The 18,777-nt window shown below is 40.3% G+C and overlaps 1 protein-coding gene across 1 annotated transcript; it reads left to right on the plus strand.

The window, feature by feature from the left end:
• Window positions 1–78: 78 nt before the first annotated feature.
• RCN2 (reticulocalbin 2) lies at window positions 79–18,327 on the plus strand. The gene is made up of 8 exons (XM_033922532.1): window positions 79–372; window positions 8,131–8,297; window positions 10,140–10,245; window positions 10,697–10,893; window positions 11,362–11,475; window positions 14,124–14,220; window positions 16,702–16,844; window positions 17,380–18,327. Exons 1-8 carry the CDS (start codon window positions 363–365, stop codon window positions 17,530–17,532), a joined length of 987 nt encoding a protein of 328 aa, XP_033778423.1. The 5' UTR covers window positions 79–362; the 3' UTR covers window positions 17,533–18,327.
• The last annotated feature ends 450 nt before the right edge of the window (window positions 18,328–18,777 follow it).

Below are 18,777 nucleotides of genomic sequence, written 5' to 3' on the forward strand. Positions count from 1 at the left end.
GAGTGCGAGGGTGGAGGGAGGGGCCGGCCCTGACTTTCAATCGTACGGGGTGACGCAATATGGCCTTCCCACGCCGTGCGTGACGTCAGGCGCGTGGGAGCGTGCGAGGTCTGGGCGCGCGGGCTCGCACGTCACGCCTGTGGTTTGGGCGGCCGCGCGACGGAGAGGCGGCCGGCGTTCTTGCGGGGTGGAGTGTCCCCGGGTTAACGGCCTTAGGAGAGACCCCCCTCCCCCCGCCGAAAGAGCGGCTCAGAGGGAGGTTATTTCGGGGTCACGTATGCCCAAAAGCGTATGGGGCGGGGGAAGGGGTTACGTATGAGCCGTGCGCGAGGAGGCCGCGGCCGTGCTGGACAGTGACTGCCATGGCTCACGGTAGGCCGCGCATGCTCCTTCCTCCAAGCGCAGCGCTGCTGGTCCTACGTCCTCCTGTGGCTTTCTGTTTCCACGTGGCATCTTGGCCTTCTCCCCAACAAATCAGAATGATTAGAAAAAAGAGGCTTTAATGTAAATGGGGGGGGGGGGGAGTAGAAAATTCAAAATGCCTGGCCCCCAGAGTGGAAATGATGTTCCCGAGATGGATTTTACTAAATCGTACTAAAACGATATTAAAACTTGGCAAACCACATAAAAACCTCTAGGACGCCGTCCGCTGAAAAGCTGTGGGCCCAACTCGCTCCGTGTTTCGACAGAATGTCTTCTTCAGGGGTCCCTAGGAAGTCCTAAAGATGGGATAAAAAGGCCAGTCGGAAATAAACTGATCCGCAAAAGCGGTGCGCGGGACATGGGCTCAAAAAGCACACCGCTTTTAGGGATCGGTTTATTTTCGACTGCGGTTTGCCGAGTTTTAATATTAATAAAGTCCATCCCGGGAACGTCATTTCTCCACATTGTTTTTTGTTTCTTCTTGGATTTCTCTGTGGAGATCATTGGGTCAATTCTCTCTGTTTTCCTTTATAATCTTTTTGTACCCCAGGCAGTGGGATTTGATTGAGCTTCAGCGCACACATTTCAAATGTACTCGTTGAAAAAAATTATTTTAGGAGTACTCCTGATGCAGTAATGGTATGCAAATGGCAGCAGCCTTAAAATAAAATGTGTGCTGACAGAAATTGGGTGTTCAGTCTTTCTTCCACTTGGTGTGTGAGTGGGAATTGTCTCCCTTTTCTGTCACTTTCGGTTTCACATCTGCTGTGAACGCCGCAATTCAGCTGCACTGTGTCCCCTGAGGAAGGCGTATTTTACACGCTGAAACAGGGATCCTTGTTGGGACCACTGCTTTGAATAAAGACTAATCATTGGTTGAAAAGACACCTCCCTTGCCTTTTTTGCTAGTCCCTTTCTGTCAAGATTTGAGCCAAAACAGGTCACACTTAAATATATATTTATATCCCTGGTGTCATAGTGGGTCTTGCATTCCTGAACCCTTCTTCTCATCCTCAACCTGCAGACATTACCTGGGGACTCAGTGGGTTCACTCCCACCCCTTTCCAAAGGATTGGCTGGAAAGTGGTTTCACCTGATTCCTTGCAGTATCTCGGGACATTCTTTTAGTGCAGTGGTTCCCAATCCTATCATGGAGGAACACCAGCCAGTCGGATTGTCAGAACAGCCCTAAAGAATATGCATTGGGCAGATTTGCATGCCTGTCACCTTCATTATATGCAAATCTGTCCTCCAGGACAGGGCTGAGAACTATTGTTCTAGTGGCAAGTCTGCCAAATAATGGGAGGCGATCCCTTATTTGATAAACCAGGGGTGGGCAACCATGGTCCTCTGCTGTACATTTCCTCCTTTTGTCGGCTGACAAAAGGGCAGTCACTCAGACCACTGCCTCTTTCCAGCTTACATAACCTAATGTAAAGTATTAAGAGAGAATTTAATTCACATACTACTAAAAAGGTATCTGCTGTCTTCTAGCCTATGGTGGCTCACATAAGTGCACCATGAGGTATCATTTACCAGCCCTTGCAGTCTGGCATAGTGCAGTATTAAGAGTCTTGCCGAGTGGGCAATTCTGATCCAAGGGTATTAGGCAAATCTTCAAATTTGCACTGTCCCACTACCTCCCCCTCACAAAAGTGAGGCTCAAATGTCATTATGATCCCATCATCACCTCTCCCAGACCAATCTTATAATAAATATCATGTGTTCAAATAAACATAATAAGAATATGTTTCAGAAATTTTAAAATTAAACACATATTCCTCTTGTTAAAGGTATTTGCTAAAGCATCTGTCTTAGCTGAAAGATGTTTCAGGTGCGTTGTGGTGTGTAACAAATCCTGCAAAACAACCCCTCAAACCTAATTATAACAAACCAAAATAGTACTAACTCAGAGCTCAAACAGAAGCAAGACTGCAAATATTCACCACGATGTGAGATAATGCAAAACGTGCCAGAAAAGGAGAATGCAGAAGTCAGATGCAGGCTGACTTTAGTAGTTCAACCGGTTCACTTCTACAGTTGTTAATTTGTAATTATCTGGGATTGCACAAAGCAAGGAGATATTTCTCCAATCCCAGTCAATTTTAAAACAGCAAAAACCCAAACTTAAACATATCTAAGAATGTAGTGTAAAGGCTGAGCATACATTAATGTATGTTCATTATTTACACAGAACAAGGTGCAACTTTTTAGAAACTGTTGATGATGCTTTTCAAGACAATAATACTTGACATATTCAGGTCATATTCCTTTGTGTTTTAAGTCTGAAACAGAGATTAAAGTGAGCATGAACATAAGACTAGCCTTACTGGGTCACACCAATGGTCCTTCTAGCGCAGTAGCCCATCTTCACGGTAGCCAGTCCTGGTCACTAGTACCTGGCAAAAACCCAAATAGTAGCAGCATTCCATATATACATAATTGAAGCAGTACATGCAAATTCATCTCATTTTTATTCATTGTGGAACTCTTGAAAACCCAAATGGACTGTGGCCCTTGGACTGTAGTTGCCCACCCCTGTGATAGACTGACCCCTAGCAGTGCAAGGGATCCAGTTCTGCCATATTTCAAGATAGGCAGCTGAAGGACAGGATTTTGGCATCTTCTGGACCAAGTATGCAGCATTGGTTCAAGGATACCACATCATTAATTACATTACATTAGTGATTTCTATTCCGCCAATACCTTGCGGTTCAAAGCAGATTACAAAAGAAGTTATCTGGCCATTTCCAGAGGAATTGAAGAGTAGAGCGATTTGCTACAGAGAATTGGGATAAGTCTTGCGGTGTTAGTTTGTCTTCAAGGATGCTCTCGTCTGTTGGGTGCCCTGATCCAGGATTTCTTGGGCTAGATTAACACAGGAGGTCAGGTAGCTTCCAGACCCACAGGCCACAAGTCTTCTTAAGTGGAGAGCAATACTTCACTTTAGATGACCCTGCTGCTCTCCCATAACCTTGAGCTGAGGTAGAGATTCTGTGCTAAAATGGAAGTTTTATGTTTTAAAAAAATGGGCAGCTAAATTTAGTGGAGGTGTTTTGTTTTTTTTTATTTTGGGTTTTTTCAAATGCATCAGGAGCACTTCCTTATTTTGCAGGTTTACATGCTGACCACACTACCATTTTTACTGCATTAGGAGTTAGGGTAGTGCAGGAAAATCAAGAGTATATCACCATGCTAAAGGTTATTACATCTAATCCTAAGTTTTATACATGAAGCAATGGTTGAGTGATCTACCCAAGGTCAGTGGGAGAAGTGGAATTTGAACCCTGCTGCCTGATTCTCAGCCTGCTGTCCTAAACTGATTTACTAAGCTTTCTTTTCCCAGGGAAACTGAATGGGGAAAAAAAGACTTAGTAAATCAAATCAATAAAGATCTGCTGCAGAAGTATCTTCCACTCCTTGAATTTGGATATGGAACCCTGATATCCTAAAAAGCAATTTAGCCCTTTTTGTTACTGGAGCATAAGGGAGCTCTTACCTCCTAGGTAAAATTTGGATCTTATAGCCTTGAACATCAGACTCACTCCGTGTTTAGATCTCTCATCTGCGTTCTACCTGAGAAAGGTCTTTTCTGCAGATCCAAGCTCCAGGATAATGGCTCTTATATTGTACTTTGGGCACAGACCCATATGTCTTTCCCAATTCAGACTCCTTTCAGGATGACATTCATCAGCCCAGTATCAGTAGGTTACTTTCTCTTTGGGAGAATGGAAGGAGCCTGAGCAGGTGACTTTTAACCGTTTTATGTTGCAAGGAAAGGATTTGAGAGCCTCTTCATTATTATTTTGCATTGTAGACTTGCCTGATAGGCTGGGAAGCAATCTGTGGTCTGACTCATTTGGCATGGTGATAGTAATCCTGGTGGATCAAGTTTAGGACAAGGGCCAGAATCTCTAGCAGTCCTCGCCTTTAGCTTGAGAGAAGGCAGGCCAGGTGATGCAGGTAAGACGACGACAGCTGAGAGTAGAGCTCACCTGCAGAACTCGGCAGCAGCTCTCATCAACAGCATTATTGGTCAGAGGAACTTTTGGAACCTTGACGTTTAAGGACTTGAAGTGACTGGCTGTACTAGGGGTCAGATGGAGCACCTCTCTGAGTGACCTCCTATTGGCTTGGTGAAACTTCAAGAGAAACAAGTTCTTTAGACAAAAAAAAAAAGCAAGAGCTAGGGGGCTCTATATCCTGGTAGAACTAGGACTGGGATCCAGTCTCCTGCACATGTTCCTGTATAATGCCCTGATCTTCTTGCTAAAGAAGCCAAACAGGGAGTGATATTTTACCTTTTTTTCTCCAGTCATATACTGTACTCCACCTTGAGGATCCCTTCTACTTTCATCCTTGGTTTTATTTATTTATTTCTTAACCGCCTATTTACAGCATAAAACATTCACAATGATTCAGAGAGCAACATATAACAATACTTTTAGTACACACATTTAACCCACTAAAAATAGCAGGGAACTACAGTAGGATTACATATTATCAATCGTTAATGAATCAAGAGCATTATTGATAGTTCAGATTCCTCTTTAAACATCTCTCTTCCACATAACATCAGAGGAAGGCATCTACATACAATTGAGTTTTTAGCATTCGCTTAAATTGTAATCGATCCGAACAGGTCCTCAGGATGCCAAGGAGGAGATTCCATTGTTTTACTCCTGCTATGGACATCATTGCTATTCTTGATTTTTCATACCGGACAGTATTCTTCTTTGAAATTAATCTAGCTGTGCCTTCAGACCTTAAGTATCTCCTCGGTTGGTATACCTCCCATAGAGTTTGAAAATTCAGAGGAACAAAAAACCATACAAACTCTGATGTACCACTGATAGAACTTTGAAGCAGATCCTTGGTTGTTGGAAGAATAGGGCGACAGCACGGCTACTTAGTGTAAGGTGTTTATTTATATAGTCTCTAGTAAAGCAAAAGAGAGGACCACATAGGAGACTTATTTTAGAGTTTGAAGCCTCTGAGTTCTATTTCATTTTTTTTTTTGGGGGGGGGGATTTATCAAAAAGAGAGCAGCTCTCTCTCTCTCTGGGATGATGTTACTATTTAGAACCTTAGCTTTGTCCTGAGGGTTCAATTCGCCCTTCTCTTAAACCGCGCAGGATAGCATTTCTTAAGTCTTGGGGCAGAAGGTGCTGTTAGGTAATTTTAAAAGAAAGGGTATTACTGTGCTCACCCTCTCTACCTTTTGAGGGTAATTTGCCATTCTGGCAGATTTAGATGTTTCTGATGGTAAGAGGACAAGTGATATAAGTCTGCAGGGGTGGTCACACTTGTCAGATGACGGTGGCCTTTGAGAAGAATGTAGGTTTTTGAATTATGGGATAGGTCTTTGGTCTATTGATGTGTTCTAATAAGGCACTATGGTCTTTAAAGCACTGAGTACGGGAGTCATTGTGATCAAGTTCCAGAAGGCCAGAGTCCTCACAGGCAGAGTTACAATCTTTCAGGCGATAATGGTAGGGCATTGTCCTTGTTTCTGTTGTACCCCCTTCCCTAATTGCCTCACTCTGGGTATGCAAGTCTAGGAGATTTGAAACTTTGGATGTAGGATGTCCACTCCTATGAGCTATTGTGGCTTCTTCCTGTCCAATCTGGGTAGAGCTTAGGTACTTCCCATTTGACTGGTCTGGCATAGATGATGAGGAAGGAGAAATTTGGGTTTACTTGTTAATTTCCTTTGCTTGAATCCTGCCAGACTGGTCCAGAACCTACCCATGGAAGCCATGGCAGTTGAGTTCTTGGTCTGACAAGTTCAGAAAGCCGTAAGTTGTAGCCCACTCTGGAAGTTAGTTGGTGTGTGTGGAATTCTCAATCCTGGGTTAGTGACCATGAAATGATTTGGACTGAACTAGGTTTTGGCTTTAGTGGTGAATTGGAAACCCAAAACATAATTGCATTCTGTTGTGTTAGCTTTGATGTAGGAAGATGAAAAGCTGAAGGCTGCACCAGCCCCTTTAAGGAGAATGAAGTGGACTCTACTTTTTCTCAGGGTCCATCTGCTAGCAGGGGGATTTAACCCACTTGTCTGGGCTGATCTGGCAGGACTCAAGGAAATTATCAGGTAAATCCATAGTTCCCCATGGTTGTTTAAACATCTATTTTTGTGCCTTTTCTTTCCCAGAATTCTCATTGTTGCTCATAATCTTGTTCTCAGTGAGCCATAAGGCATGTTTACTGTACAACCCCATGTTGCAATTGACTTTCCAGACCTGACTAGGTTTCAGTTTGTTCTGTCAGATCTCCACCCTGTATTTCCCCAACCTCACCAGATTGTTTGTCTCAAATGACTCGGTGGTTGTCTACTCTAGTTTCACTAGTTTCTTCAGAACTTGAGAATGACTGGATTACTGGTTGTATCGTTTGATAACTGTGATTTTACTGTGGTTGAACTTTTGCCTTTTGAATTACAACTGTGTCACTAGATTGGGAAATTCATTAAGAATGTAGTATTGAGAATAGAATAGCTTCTCATTGGGTCATCTTGATAAGATGTATGGGCAGTTGGGTGGAGATGTGATATTGTACTTTCCCTTTATAGATATAATAAATCTATGGATCTTGTGAATAAAGCAAATATAGATAGTTGCTCTGTTTCAGACCTGGGCATTGTAAGGCCCCCGGGCCATATCCAGCTCTTTGGCTCTCCCACTTGAGATCAATGGCAAATTAGGACTCAAACATAATAATTTTATATCATACATGCAATATTGTAGGGTCATGAAATAGTTAACTGTTGTTTAAAATATTGCTCTGGCCTACATAGCTAAAAACAGTGTATAATCTATTGACTGCATCTGCCTGAAATGTATGTCCTTGCCCTACCACATTGTAAGCTGAATAGATAAGAGTTTGAGCCATGATGTGCCCTGCCCTTCTGTACATGTAGCATTTAGACCTGTAAGATTTAGATAAGCAGAGAAATGAGCTAGTTTCCTATAGGACTATAAGTTGTATCCCTGAGCCTATCATAAGTGCTGGCTTAGGACCAATAATAATTGTAGAAAGTTATAGAAGTAACAAATGAAAATTGTAGTTTTTGCATATATTAGTTTGCGAAAAGGGCATAAAAGTCCGTGTATTTCCTGTTTCTGACACTCTAGTAGGCAGGCTATTAACTGCACTAGAGTCCCGGCATGCTGTGAATAAAAAACTCTTGTACTTTCTTCACGCCTCTGACATTGTGTGTCCAAGTGACCTTTCAATATAATTATTGGTGGTTTTTACTATGCCTGTTTCACATTTTCATAGCCTAATCATAACATCTACCAGTAGCAAAACCATACCATTTACTGCTTTTTATAAAGAGAAAATTAATGTGGAGCAGTCCCAATTTAATTGCCCACCCCTGCTCCATTTCATTATACTGTATACCTGACAATCAACCAAATGGTTAGGTTTTATTTACTCATCTGCCAGAACTAGGGTTTTCAGTGCTAAAGCAGACACTTTATTTATAAAGAGTTCCATAAAAATAAGGTGAAGCAGCATGTGGTTGTAACAACCAGCAATATCTCGCCCTTATATTGTGTTGCAAACTGTAAAATTGGACAGAAAAGTTGGATATTGTTCAGGTTGTCTGTTTTGCAATTGTGATAGAGCAAATCTTTGATGCAAGTGTGGAATGCAGTAAGTAGCTTTTGTCTTATTACTCTCACTACTGTTTTATTGTAGTGCTTGAACGTGTGGAGAGTTTGCAAATGTTGCTGCTGTTCTTTGGTGTGTGTATCACACTTTCTGGGGCTCACTTTCAACACTCACACAGTCCCAGTAGTGAAGAACATTATGTGGACGGAGCGCACAATGCAGAATATGATAGGGAAGCCTTCTTTGGTGGAGAGGTAAGTGGTTCGTCTTTTATAATGCACACATTTTCAATATGCAGCTTTTCATATGTCATAAGAATTGCCATACTGGTTCAGACTGAAGGTCCATGAAGCCAGTATCCTGTTTCCAACAGTGGCCAACTCTGGTCCCAAGTACCTAGCTAGATCCCAAGTAGTAAAACAGATTTATGCTGTTTATCCTAGGAATAAGCAGTGCATTTCCCCAAGCCATCTCCTTTGGACTTCTCTTTTAGGAAATTATCCAAGCCTTTTTAAAATCCCACTAAGCTAACGGATTTCAACACATTCTCCGGCAACTAATTCTAGAGTTTAATTACAGTACACGTTGTCTCCGGTTTGTTTTAAATTTACTTAGTAACTTCATCGCACACGTAGTATTTCTGGAAAGAGTGAACAAGCGATTCACTTCTACCCTTCCCACTCCACTCAGTATTTTATAGACTTCTATCATATCACCCCTGAGTCGTCTCTTCTCCAAGCTGAAGAGTTCTAGCCGCTTTAGCCTCTCCCTATAGGGAAGTTGTCCCAAACCTTTTATCATTTTTGTCACCCTTCTCTGTACCTTTTCTAATTCTGCTATATCTTTTTTGAGATACGGTGACCAGAACTGCCCACAGTATTCGAGGTGCGACCGTACCATAGAGCGATACAAGGGCATTATAACATTTTCATCTTTGTTTTCCATTCCTTTCCTGATAATTCCTAACATTCTATTTGCTTTCTTAGCTGTCACCGTACATTGGTTAATTTTGACTTATACCAGATCTAGCTACTATGCAGTCATCGACAAAATAGCAAAGATTTAATTGAATTAAAAAACCTTTTCTGCCTAGTGCATCATTTCATTAAATACAATAATAATAAAATCAATTTCTATAGCATCGTGTCTCTACCATCCTGAACTATTGGGCTGTTGTCCCCTCTACCGGCATGAAAAGAAGATGGAGCAACAGTTCAAATTGGGAGGGGGGGGTTCTCTGTTGCTGTAGGCATATAGGCTGCCATTTGAGATGGCTACGTGGCCGAGAGCCATGCTGTAGAGGTGACCTGTTGAAGTCAGGGGTGGGCCTTCTAACTGATGTTTTGTATGATCTGGTGTGCATCTCCTCTTGCTCAGTGACCTCCACCATGTTAGGCCAGAGATGACTTTGTCTGTGCCATTGATCTGCAGATGCTACTTCCCAGAAGCTTCTCAGGTAGCTACTCTTTAGGGGGGGCATTTGCTCTTTGGAGAAGACATGGGAAAAGCCCATCCTCTTTGGCTTCCTGAATTGCAGTAGAAGGGCTACCAGTGGGCCCCTGCGGCTAAAGTGTACATGCAGAAATAAGTTAATAAAAAATTATTTGATAAAAACTTGTGACTATTGGGGCGAAGTGATGCTACATTGCTGATATCCCTGTTCTGTTTCTGTCTATCGACTAGATTCTTGCATCAGTAGCTTTCTTAACTTGAGCAGATTTAATTGATATGTCACAAGTGTATCTTAGCTGTTCGGACTTGACAACATTTGCCTACAAACTGCAGAAGGGCCTAATCTTTCTTAGTGGAACAATATTAGAGAGGGAACATATATTTGATGTTAAAACTAAAATGTATGGTTGTATTGGATACCCAGTGCTAATGATCTATCTATCTATAAGGAGGGGGGCCCCCCACACACATATAAAACAGTCATATATGTAAAATTCTTACAAGCGAATAAATAAAAAATGGGGAAAAATTTGGGACTATTGAAAGCTATTTTGATTTCTGTGATAATTTATAATGGCCAACATCAAAAACATTGTTTTTGAGGAAAAGTAAACATTAAAAAATGTCATTTTCTTTCTTCAAAGGAAGAGTTAGAAGAATTTGCCAAACTCAGCCCTGAAGAGCAGCTGCTAAGACTGAAAAGCATCATCAAGAAAATTGATTCAAACTCAGATGGCTTTCTTACTGAAGGTGAAGTGGTTCATATCTTTTTCGATACTGCAGTAAGCAGCCTAGTATTTTTTCATGATGCATATTCTGGCATACCTCCCCTTTCTCACAGTACCTTTTAAGTGCACATATGCATGAGTTGTCTGAGTTTGCTCAAGGATTCCACCTTGGTTCATACTCGGTTGCTTTTGATTAAAGAAATAGATAAGGAATAGACTAGGGTATGTTGGTTAACTGGTCATTTATCATAACTCTATTTTCTTCCTCAAATTTTAAAAGGGAAGGCAAAATGATGTGATAATTTTTGCTACTTAGGAGTTATCCTGGATTCTCAATTGACTTTTTTCTTATGTAAAAAGATTGGAGAGCTTCACTGTTTAATATGCATCCATATACTTACTCTATATGTTAAGTGTTTTTCAAAGCCTGCAGGTTTAAAATAACCAGTTTGGATCATGGAATGTTTTCACAGATGAGCTGAGTTCCTGGATCCAGCAATCATTTAAACATTATACAGCTGAAGAAGCTAAACAGCAGTTTGTGGAGTATGATAAAGATGGCAATGGACTTGTAACGTGGGAAGAGTATAATATTCAAATGTATGACCATGTGATTGACTTTGATGAGAATACAGTCTTGAAAGATGAAGAGGAGGAGTCATTTAGGCAGGTAGGGAACTAATGTGCTTCATATCTTTCAATGATTTTAGTAACTAAATCTGGGTTATGGCCAGTGCAAAAGCCAAAAAGATTTTCAGTATTGCTACAATGAATATGCATGAATGTATTTTCATGGACTGCCTCTACTGTAATAGTGTCCACAAATCTTTTATTCTTCCAATATCATCATGGTACAATCAATGATTCATTGACTCGACACGTACAATTATTGACGTGAAATGCCACACTTTTTGCGATGTGAGACTGTTCATCAGCTCTTATTTCAAAATTGGTCGCATCCATGTTCTATGCAGTGACGGAACGGAACGGAAACCCCGCGAATATTGGGGGAGTACTGTACTCAATTTCTGCCATTTCTCCACTTCAGTTTATGTAAACTGTAAACCACCTCACTGTAACTTTATCTAAGGTTGACAAAGACTTTCAGTAAAGTAACTATTAAATCTTTTTCTGAAAGATTCACTTGAAAGACAAGAAACGGTTTAATCGAGCCAACAGAGATGGAGATCCTGGTCTAAATTTAACAGAATTTACAGATTTTGAACACCCTGAAGATGTTGATTATATGTCGGTAAGGTCAAAAGAAAATATTTTGTTTCGGTGGGGGGGAGGGGGGAAGGACTTAAGGGAAGTTCTATTTGTCTTGATTGAAAAATTTCTGCTTTATGAGCCCTGTTTCAGACTAATTTAAAAACCTGTTTTTCAAAGCATTCTGCCGTCAGTTTCTATGGAGTGCAGCTAGGCCTTACTCTACTAAGTATATGTAATCTCTTTTCCTTTACCTTAATCTTCTCTTTTGTATTATTTATCTTTATGTAAACTGCTCTGATGTCAACCAGATAGGCAGTATGACAAATAATAAGCCTGCCACTTGATATTTTATTATGCAATATATCACATATAAGGTCTTTGTGGTTTTGTCTTGAACTTTGTGCTTTCACACAGTTTCTTTGGAAATCTCACTAATCTGAGGACCCGCTGTTTTTCTTGAATCCATTTTCTTATGTTCTTTGTTACATTGCCTGATTGCAGACGCTTTTCTTTTATTCCTAACAGCTTGATAGGAGGTTATAAGTTTCTGCCAGATGCAGCCCATCATCTTTCCGAGCTAAAGCCATTATACTAGATCGAGCACTATATCTGATTCCTTCACAGTATAATAATAAAATTGATGCTCACTTCCAGTGGAAATTCAATTTTTCATCTTGAGTCCCTGAACCTTGGAATTAATTGTTTTGCTTAGTACAGTAAGGATGCTTTGGTGCATTTACTGCAGCAGCATCACTAATACAGGTATTCGTAACAAGCACACCTTACATAAATAATTCCATCGTCACATGTTATTCTTTGAACACATCCTGTTGTCTTGCCTAAACATCTTATTTTTTTTTTATTCCAACCTTTTATTTTTTTATTCCCTTAAAAGCAATAGCATAGCAGATGGGTTTACAAAAACAATGCAAAGAATGGTGAGAGAGGAGAAAGACAGAATGAGAGACAGAGGGGGAAACCTACATTGAAAAAAAATGGGAGGAGGGAATGGGATGGGACAGAAACTCAGGCACTCAGGCATCCCTGAAAACTTGCTATAAGAACCAGGTTTTGATTGCGTTTTTTAAATTTAGGAAAAGATGATTCAAACTGAATAGATAGCAGATGTGCATTCCAGAGTGGCAGACCTAGTAAAGGCTGTCTCTCTAGTAGTGTCTGATGTATTTGAACTAGCAAAGGAAGACTGGCCTCAGAGGAGCATAGCGCCCAGCCAGGATCATATGGGGAGATCAGTGTGGCCAAGTAAGTTGTTTTTTGTTTATTACTTAAGATGAGGCATAACATTGTTGTAACAAGATGCCTTGTATAAGGTTTTTACTGCTGCAAATTGAACTATCTGAAGACATTTAATAGATTTAAGAGGTAGGGCATGATATAGTGCATTTCAGTAGTTAACTGATTTCATAATTAGTGCAAAGATGAGGAATCTGAGATGTTTTGGAGTAAGAAGAGCTCGGAGGGATTTTAGCCTATAGAGGGCAAATAATGAGGCATGCAGAAGGGCAACAGTTTGTGGTTGAAACGATAGTGATGTGTCAAAGAATTACCAGATTTTTAATGCCAACGTCGAGCTAGCTAACTGAGCATATTGGACTGTATATAATATAGTCTTAACTATGCCTAGTTACCATCTGGCTAAAGCACTGGTTGTCAGCCGTAACTGGATAGCTTTTGGGTACTTTCAAACACCTAGATATTCAGTGCTGGTACCTGGATAGAGGCCGGCACTGAGTAACTGGAACTACCGTTGCTCACAGCTAAATATTGGGGATTTATTTTTATCAAGTTGACATTTGTACTCCTTTTCACTTACAAACTAAAACTCGCATAAAGATCGTGCCATAAAAAATAAAAGCAATAAGAAAATCTATTTTGGCAAAGGGGTGAGCACAAGACGAGCAGCTTCTAGACAGCACTATCAGTGTAAATTTTCAGAAAGTGTTAGCCACAGTCTATAACTTTTTTTTTAAATAATTTATATTCCGCTTATCCTATAATTCTATTTGGATTACAAATTATTCAGGCTACCGGTGGGCTCCCTGAGGCAATGGGGATTAAGTGACTTGCCCAGGGTCACAAGGAGCCCGTGCTGGATTTGAACCCACAACCTCAGGGAGCCAAGGCGATAGCTCTAACCACTTCAATGTGTTATTCTTTTATTTTGTATTTATTTATTTTTGCTTGGCAGTTTTTACTGCTGTATGTTATTGAGTTTAAGCTCTGGCAGCCTTTCAGTTACTGCACACCATTGCCCCCAACTAGAAACATCTTTTTTGTGTTATGTCCCACTCTCTGCTACCCCCACCCCACCAGCCATACCCATATAGTTCACTTGGCCATAGCAACAAATGTTCTTACCCAAGTGACCCAAGCTGCCTTTTGAAGGCAGGTTGAAGAATGCTCCATAGAGGCTTTTAGGTGTTGCTATTCACTCTCTCTTTCTCCCAGGGTTATGAGTAGAAGGAAGAAAATAAAAAACCCTGGGCTGTGCTTTGCATTGCTCTTGCTCCTACTGCCTAAGTACTTAAAAAAATATTTGGTGTGTTTGTGTTGTACATGCAGTAAAGGTAACATGTAATCTGGAACACTTGTTTTCTAAGATGAAATGTTACTTTATTTAGAAGATTTGCTAACTGATAGATTTGATACCTTTGATGTATGCTATAGGATTTTGTGATTGAGGAGGCTTTAGAAGAGCATGATAAAAATGGCGATGGATCTGTTGACTTGGATGAATTCCTTGGTGACTACAACAGAGATCCAGGCAAGTGACTGAAAGAAAACTGGTTAAAGGAAAGAAGCATCTCAGACTCTGAGATTGGGCTTAGGATGATTTTGGGCTTCTTTTCTTGTGTAGTTTATTTATTTATTTTAAAAATTTATATTCCGCATATCCTGCAATTCTATACAGAGTAGAATGAGACATCCAAATGAGAAATAACAAATTTACAACCTTCACATACAACACATATATCAATAAGACAACAAAACAACATGATACAATAAACATATTACAATACAACCCACAAGCATATAACAAAGCTACCGACAATAAACATACACAGAAACACTTATTTGACTGAAACTTGACTGCTGCTTCATTACTCGCTGTTACTGACTGCAAAAGCATGCAAGAACAGAGACGTTTTCAGCTTTTTTTTTAAACTGTAAAACCGAAGCTGCTTGCCTAAGATCCATAGAAAGCCTGTTCCAACAAATAGGGCCCTGAACCGAAAACATCACTTTCCGGTGACTCAAAAGTTTAACCAGAGATAGGGAGGGCACGTCAAGACAGAGCTGATCTCTAGAATATAAACTCCGTGCCGGAACATAAAAGTGCACCAATGAACGTAACAGCTCAGGAGCACCATCCTTCAAAAGTTTCAAAGTTAAACACAGAATCTTAAACTCGATGCGAGCCCTAAGAGGCAACCAATACAAATCCTTCAAAACTGGTGTAATAAAACTGGCGTTACTATATTTGGCAACTAAAGATCTGCGCAGTCCATCCAGCCTGCACAGCAGGTGGCCAATCCTGTCCTTAACTCCTTTTGCAAAAGACAATAGAAACATGGAAACATGATGGCAGATAAAGGCCAAATGACTCATCCAGTCTGCCTATCTGCAGCATCCTTCTCTCCCTATAGGCTGAGGCTCTTAACACTTGCATTGTGAGGTCATAGAGCTTTATGGTTATAGAAACATGATGGCAGATAAAGGCCAAATGGCCCATCCGCAGCATCCACTACCTCCTCCTCTCCCTATTGGCTAAGGCTCTTAACATTTGCATCTCCTCTTCCTATAGGCTAAGGCTCTTTACACCTGCATTGTGAGGTCATAGAGCTTTATGGTTATAGAAACATGATAGCAGACAAAGGCCAAATGACCCATCCAGTCTGCCCATGCCCATCGAGGGAGGGTTGGGTTTGTGGAAGATGATAGGAAAGAAGCAGCTTGCATAAATTTACAGGGAGAGTGTTCAAGGTTAAAGTACACCCACACTTTAAAAGATGCGTTGGTACTAGGACAGGGAATAGTATACACATACCATTTGCATAAACATGCAAATATAAAGTTAACCCTTTAATGCAGGGGTGTCCAACCTGCGGCCCTGTGAAGTATTTTGTACGGCACCGGTCGAGGGTGATGCAGTGTTTTCCTCTGCTGCCCCCGGGTGTTTACTGTCTTGCCGGCTCCCTCCTCTGTCTTGCTGCAGTGTTTGCGCATTTGTGCGGCCCCAGAAACATTTTTTTGGGCCATTGCAGCCCAGGGAAGCCAAAAGGTTGGACACCCCCGCTTTAATGTTTTGCTTAAAATAATCAGCCTTTTTTAATAGTAAGAAATTACTGAATTTCCTATTATTTTTTCCAGGCAAGGTGTTGTGAGTTTATTTTTAAACTTCTGATTCTGAGATGGCGTTTAATGGTCCTTTTTGGGTGTGTGTATGTTTGTTTTTGGAAGGGAGCTGTTTGTATCTGATTCATGTTTATGCATGGTATTTGGGCTGAGAGGAACACATGAGATTTTGATGCAGTCCTTTTTCTCATGATGCTTTTGATGATAAGAGAAATTTTCACGGATGTTTAATTATATGATTTGGATACGAGATAACATGCACAGGTACTCAGTCACTGACGTTCCCTTTCCACCTTTTATATCTGCCCCAAACCCTTGGTCTCCTGTAGTCACCCCTTTCCTTTCCATACCAGAACATTTCTTCCTCCCAACTTCAAAGGCAGCCCAGTATCGGAGGCTACTCATGCTATGCAGGAGCCAAAATCAGAGCAGGTTTGTCTTCAGCGGGCAGGATTTTGAGGCCATACCATGATCACCCAAATATTTAACCTCAGTTTATATTCGAGTCAATCATATTCCTCTCCCCCCTTTGAGGAGAAAACAGTTACCTCGGTTTATATTTGAGTATATACGATAACTCAGCTTCACTGTTAAATAAAATAGTTAAAAGTAAAATTATCTACCTGCCTTGAAAATGATAGTACCGTAAAACAACAAATTTAGTAATGTGATGTATACCTGATGTTGGAGAATGGGTTGTGTTTGTTTAATTTGAGGATTTGTAGTTTCCCTCAATGCCAAACCCATAGACCTTCAGTGAAATTTACCTTTCAAATTTGGTTATTGTCACGTTTTTATTTGAAGAATGTTTTGTCCTGTCGATCTAAACAGAGTAAAAATTTTAAAATATTAGAATGTGAAAAGTATATTTGCTTTTTGTTTTTCCAAGATACGCAGGAAGACCCGGAATGGATACTTGTTGAGAAGGATCGGTTTGTGAATGATTACGACAAGGACCACGATGGCACGCTCAACCCTCAGGAGCTTCTGTCTTGGGTCACTCCCAATAATCAGGGCATTGCACAAGAGGAGGTATGATGCTGGTGTTGAATCATTTCATATAGGCATGAATTAAAGAACATTTCTTTTCCTTTATAAGCTGTTCTGCACATTTCATTAGTATTCATTATTAGTATTAAATATAAGGTTATAATGCTTACCACATTCTTGGGTGGATTTGATATTAGGGTTCTGACTATTTCTCTGTCCTCTCTAGTCTTGCTCAAACCCTCTTTTGTCTCCACCAGTCTTCCCCTTTCTCAAACCTCCTCCCCCATCCCATCATTTTTATAGTGCTTTTCTAGTTGCCGTGTTGATATGGCACCTGAGATTTTTCCAGTTCTGTTCTTCTAAAGTTCTACAGAGTGCGGTGGGACATTAATAAACTTTTGCTGAGACTCATGCCTTGGTGCCTAAATAAAGCCTGGGCATAAAGACAGCTGACGAGTCCTCCAATGGTTCTCTCTGCGTACACCTCTCTATTTCCACAGATCACTTTACTTGTAGTAACTCCTCCCTGTTTTCTAGTGTAATAAGTATGAGCATTATTTGTATATTTTTTTTTTAGGCATTCCATCTTATAGAAGAAATAGACAAAGATGGTGACAAGAAGCTTTCTGAAGCAGAAATTCTTGAAAACTATGAGTTATTTCTCAGCAGTGAAGCCACGGACTATGGCAGGCAACTTCGCGATGAGCATTTCTTCCATGAGGAACTTTAGTCTTTCTATTATAGTCTTGCTACCGAAAGAACTTTTATTTACAAATACTTACAGTATTCTTTTACAAATTAATTTATAAGATTTTTTTTTTTTTCATTTTTGTGATTTCAAAATGCCACTGTTTGTGTTCACAGATGTTTGAAAATGTTTGATTTTAAGCTTTATCACACTGTTTAGTAGAAGCCTTTTACAGACCCTGTTTGTTGGGTTGTACATTAACTGCCTGACTTACTGTACTTGACTGAAAACACACCTTGCTCATCCAGTGCATTTAGGTTTTGAATCTGACACTGTGGGGTATTGTGATTTATTTTCATGCTCTTTCTTAAACGTTTTTTTACATGCTCTGTAGCAGTTATGGAATTCCACTAAGAAAGAGAAGGTGAAAAAATTAACACAAAAGAAACTGGAAGAAAATGTAACTACTGTATCAAAGAATATTTGAGTTGCACTATCATACTTGAAAATGCTGAGAGTTCAAAGAAAGGCTTAACATCTGACAACAGTGTAGATGTCACTGTCCATGAGTTACAAGTGGGTGTTTTTATTTTATGTAGAAGTCTTGATAGACAAAACTTCAGAGCAGTGTTTGGAGAGCAGAAGGCTTTATACCTCATGTAAATTGGAGGGTTTCTTTTTTTTAAAAAAATTAGTTTATTGGAGGAGTTTCCATTGTATGATATAGAACTTTATATTTTTTCATACATGTAATATTTATCATACTATCTTGTAGCATTATGTATGGTACTTAGCATTTTCAGTTTGGATCAGATTAAAAGTGTCATTCTGTCTATATGCAAGTTGTGTTGGGGTTTTTTTTGTTGTTGTTTTATTAACCCTTTCTACGAATATATAGAAATCTAGAATAATGAAGGTATGGTGTCTCTAGTCCACCCATCCATGTCATCTACAATCCCATGTACTTGTCCCAAGCTTTCTTGAACTCAGATACAGTTTTCATCTCCACCGGGAAGCCACTCCAAAAATTCACCACCTTTCCCTGAGGAAGTATTTTTTCAGGTTATTCCTGTGTCTGTTCCCTTTCACCTTCATCATATGCCCTCTCATTCCAGAGTTTCCTTTCAGTTGAAAGAGATTTGCTTCCTGTGTATTTATGCCATGGAGGTTATCATATCTTCCCTCTCTCACCTTACTTAAAAAGTATACAGATTGAGATCTTTCTATCCCCATTCACTTTATGATGAAAGCTGCTGACCATTTTAAGAGCCACCCTCTGGACTGACT

The sequence above is a fragment of the Geotrypetes seraphini genome, chromosome 15 (assembly GCF_902459505.1).
Source record: "Geotrypetes seraphini chromosome 15, aGeoSer1.1, whole genome shotgun sequence".
NCBI classification, from domain to species: domain Eukaryota; kingdom Metazoa; phylum Chordata; class Amphibia; order Gymnophiona; family Dermophiidae; genus Geotrypetes; species Geotrypetes seraphini.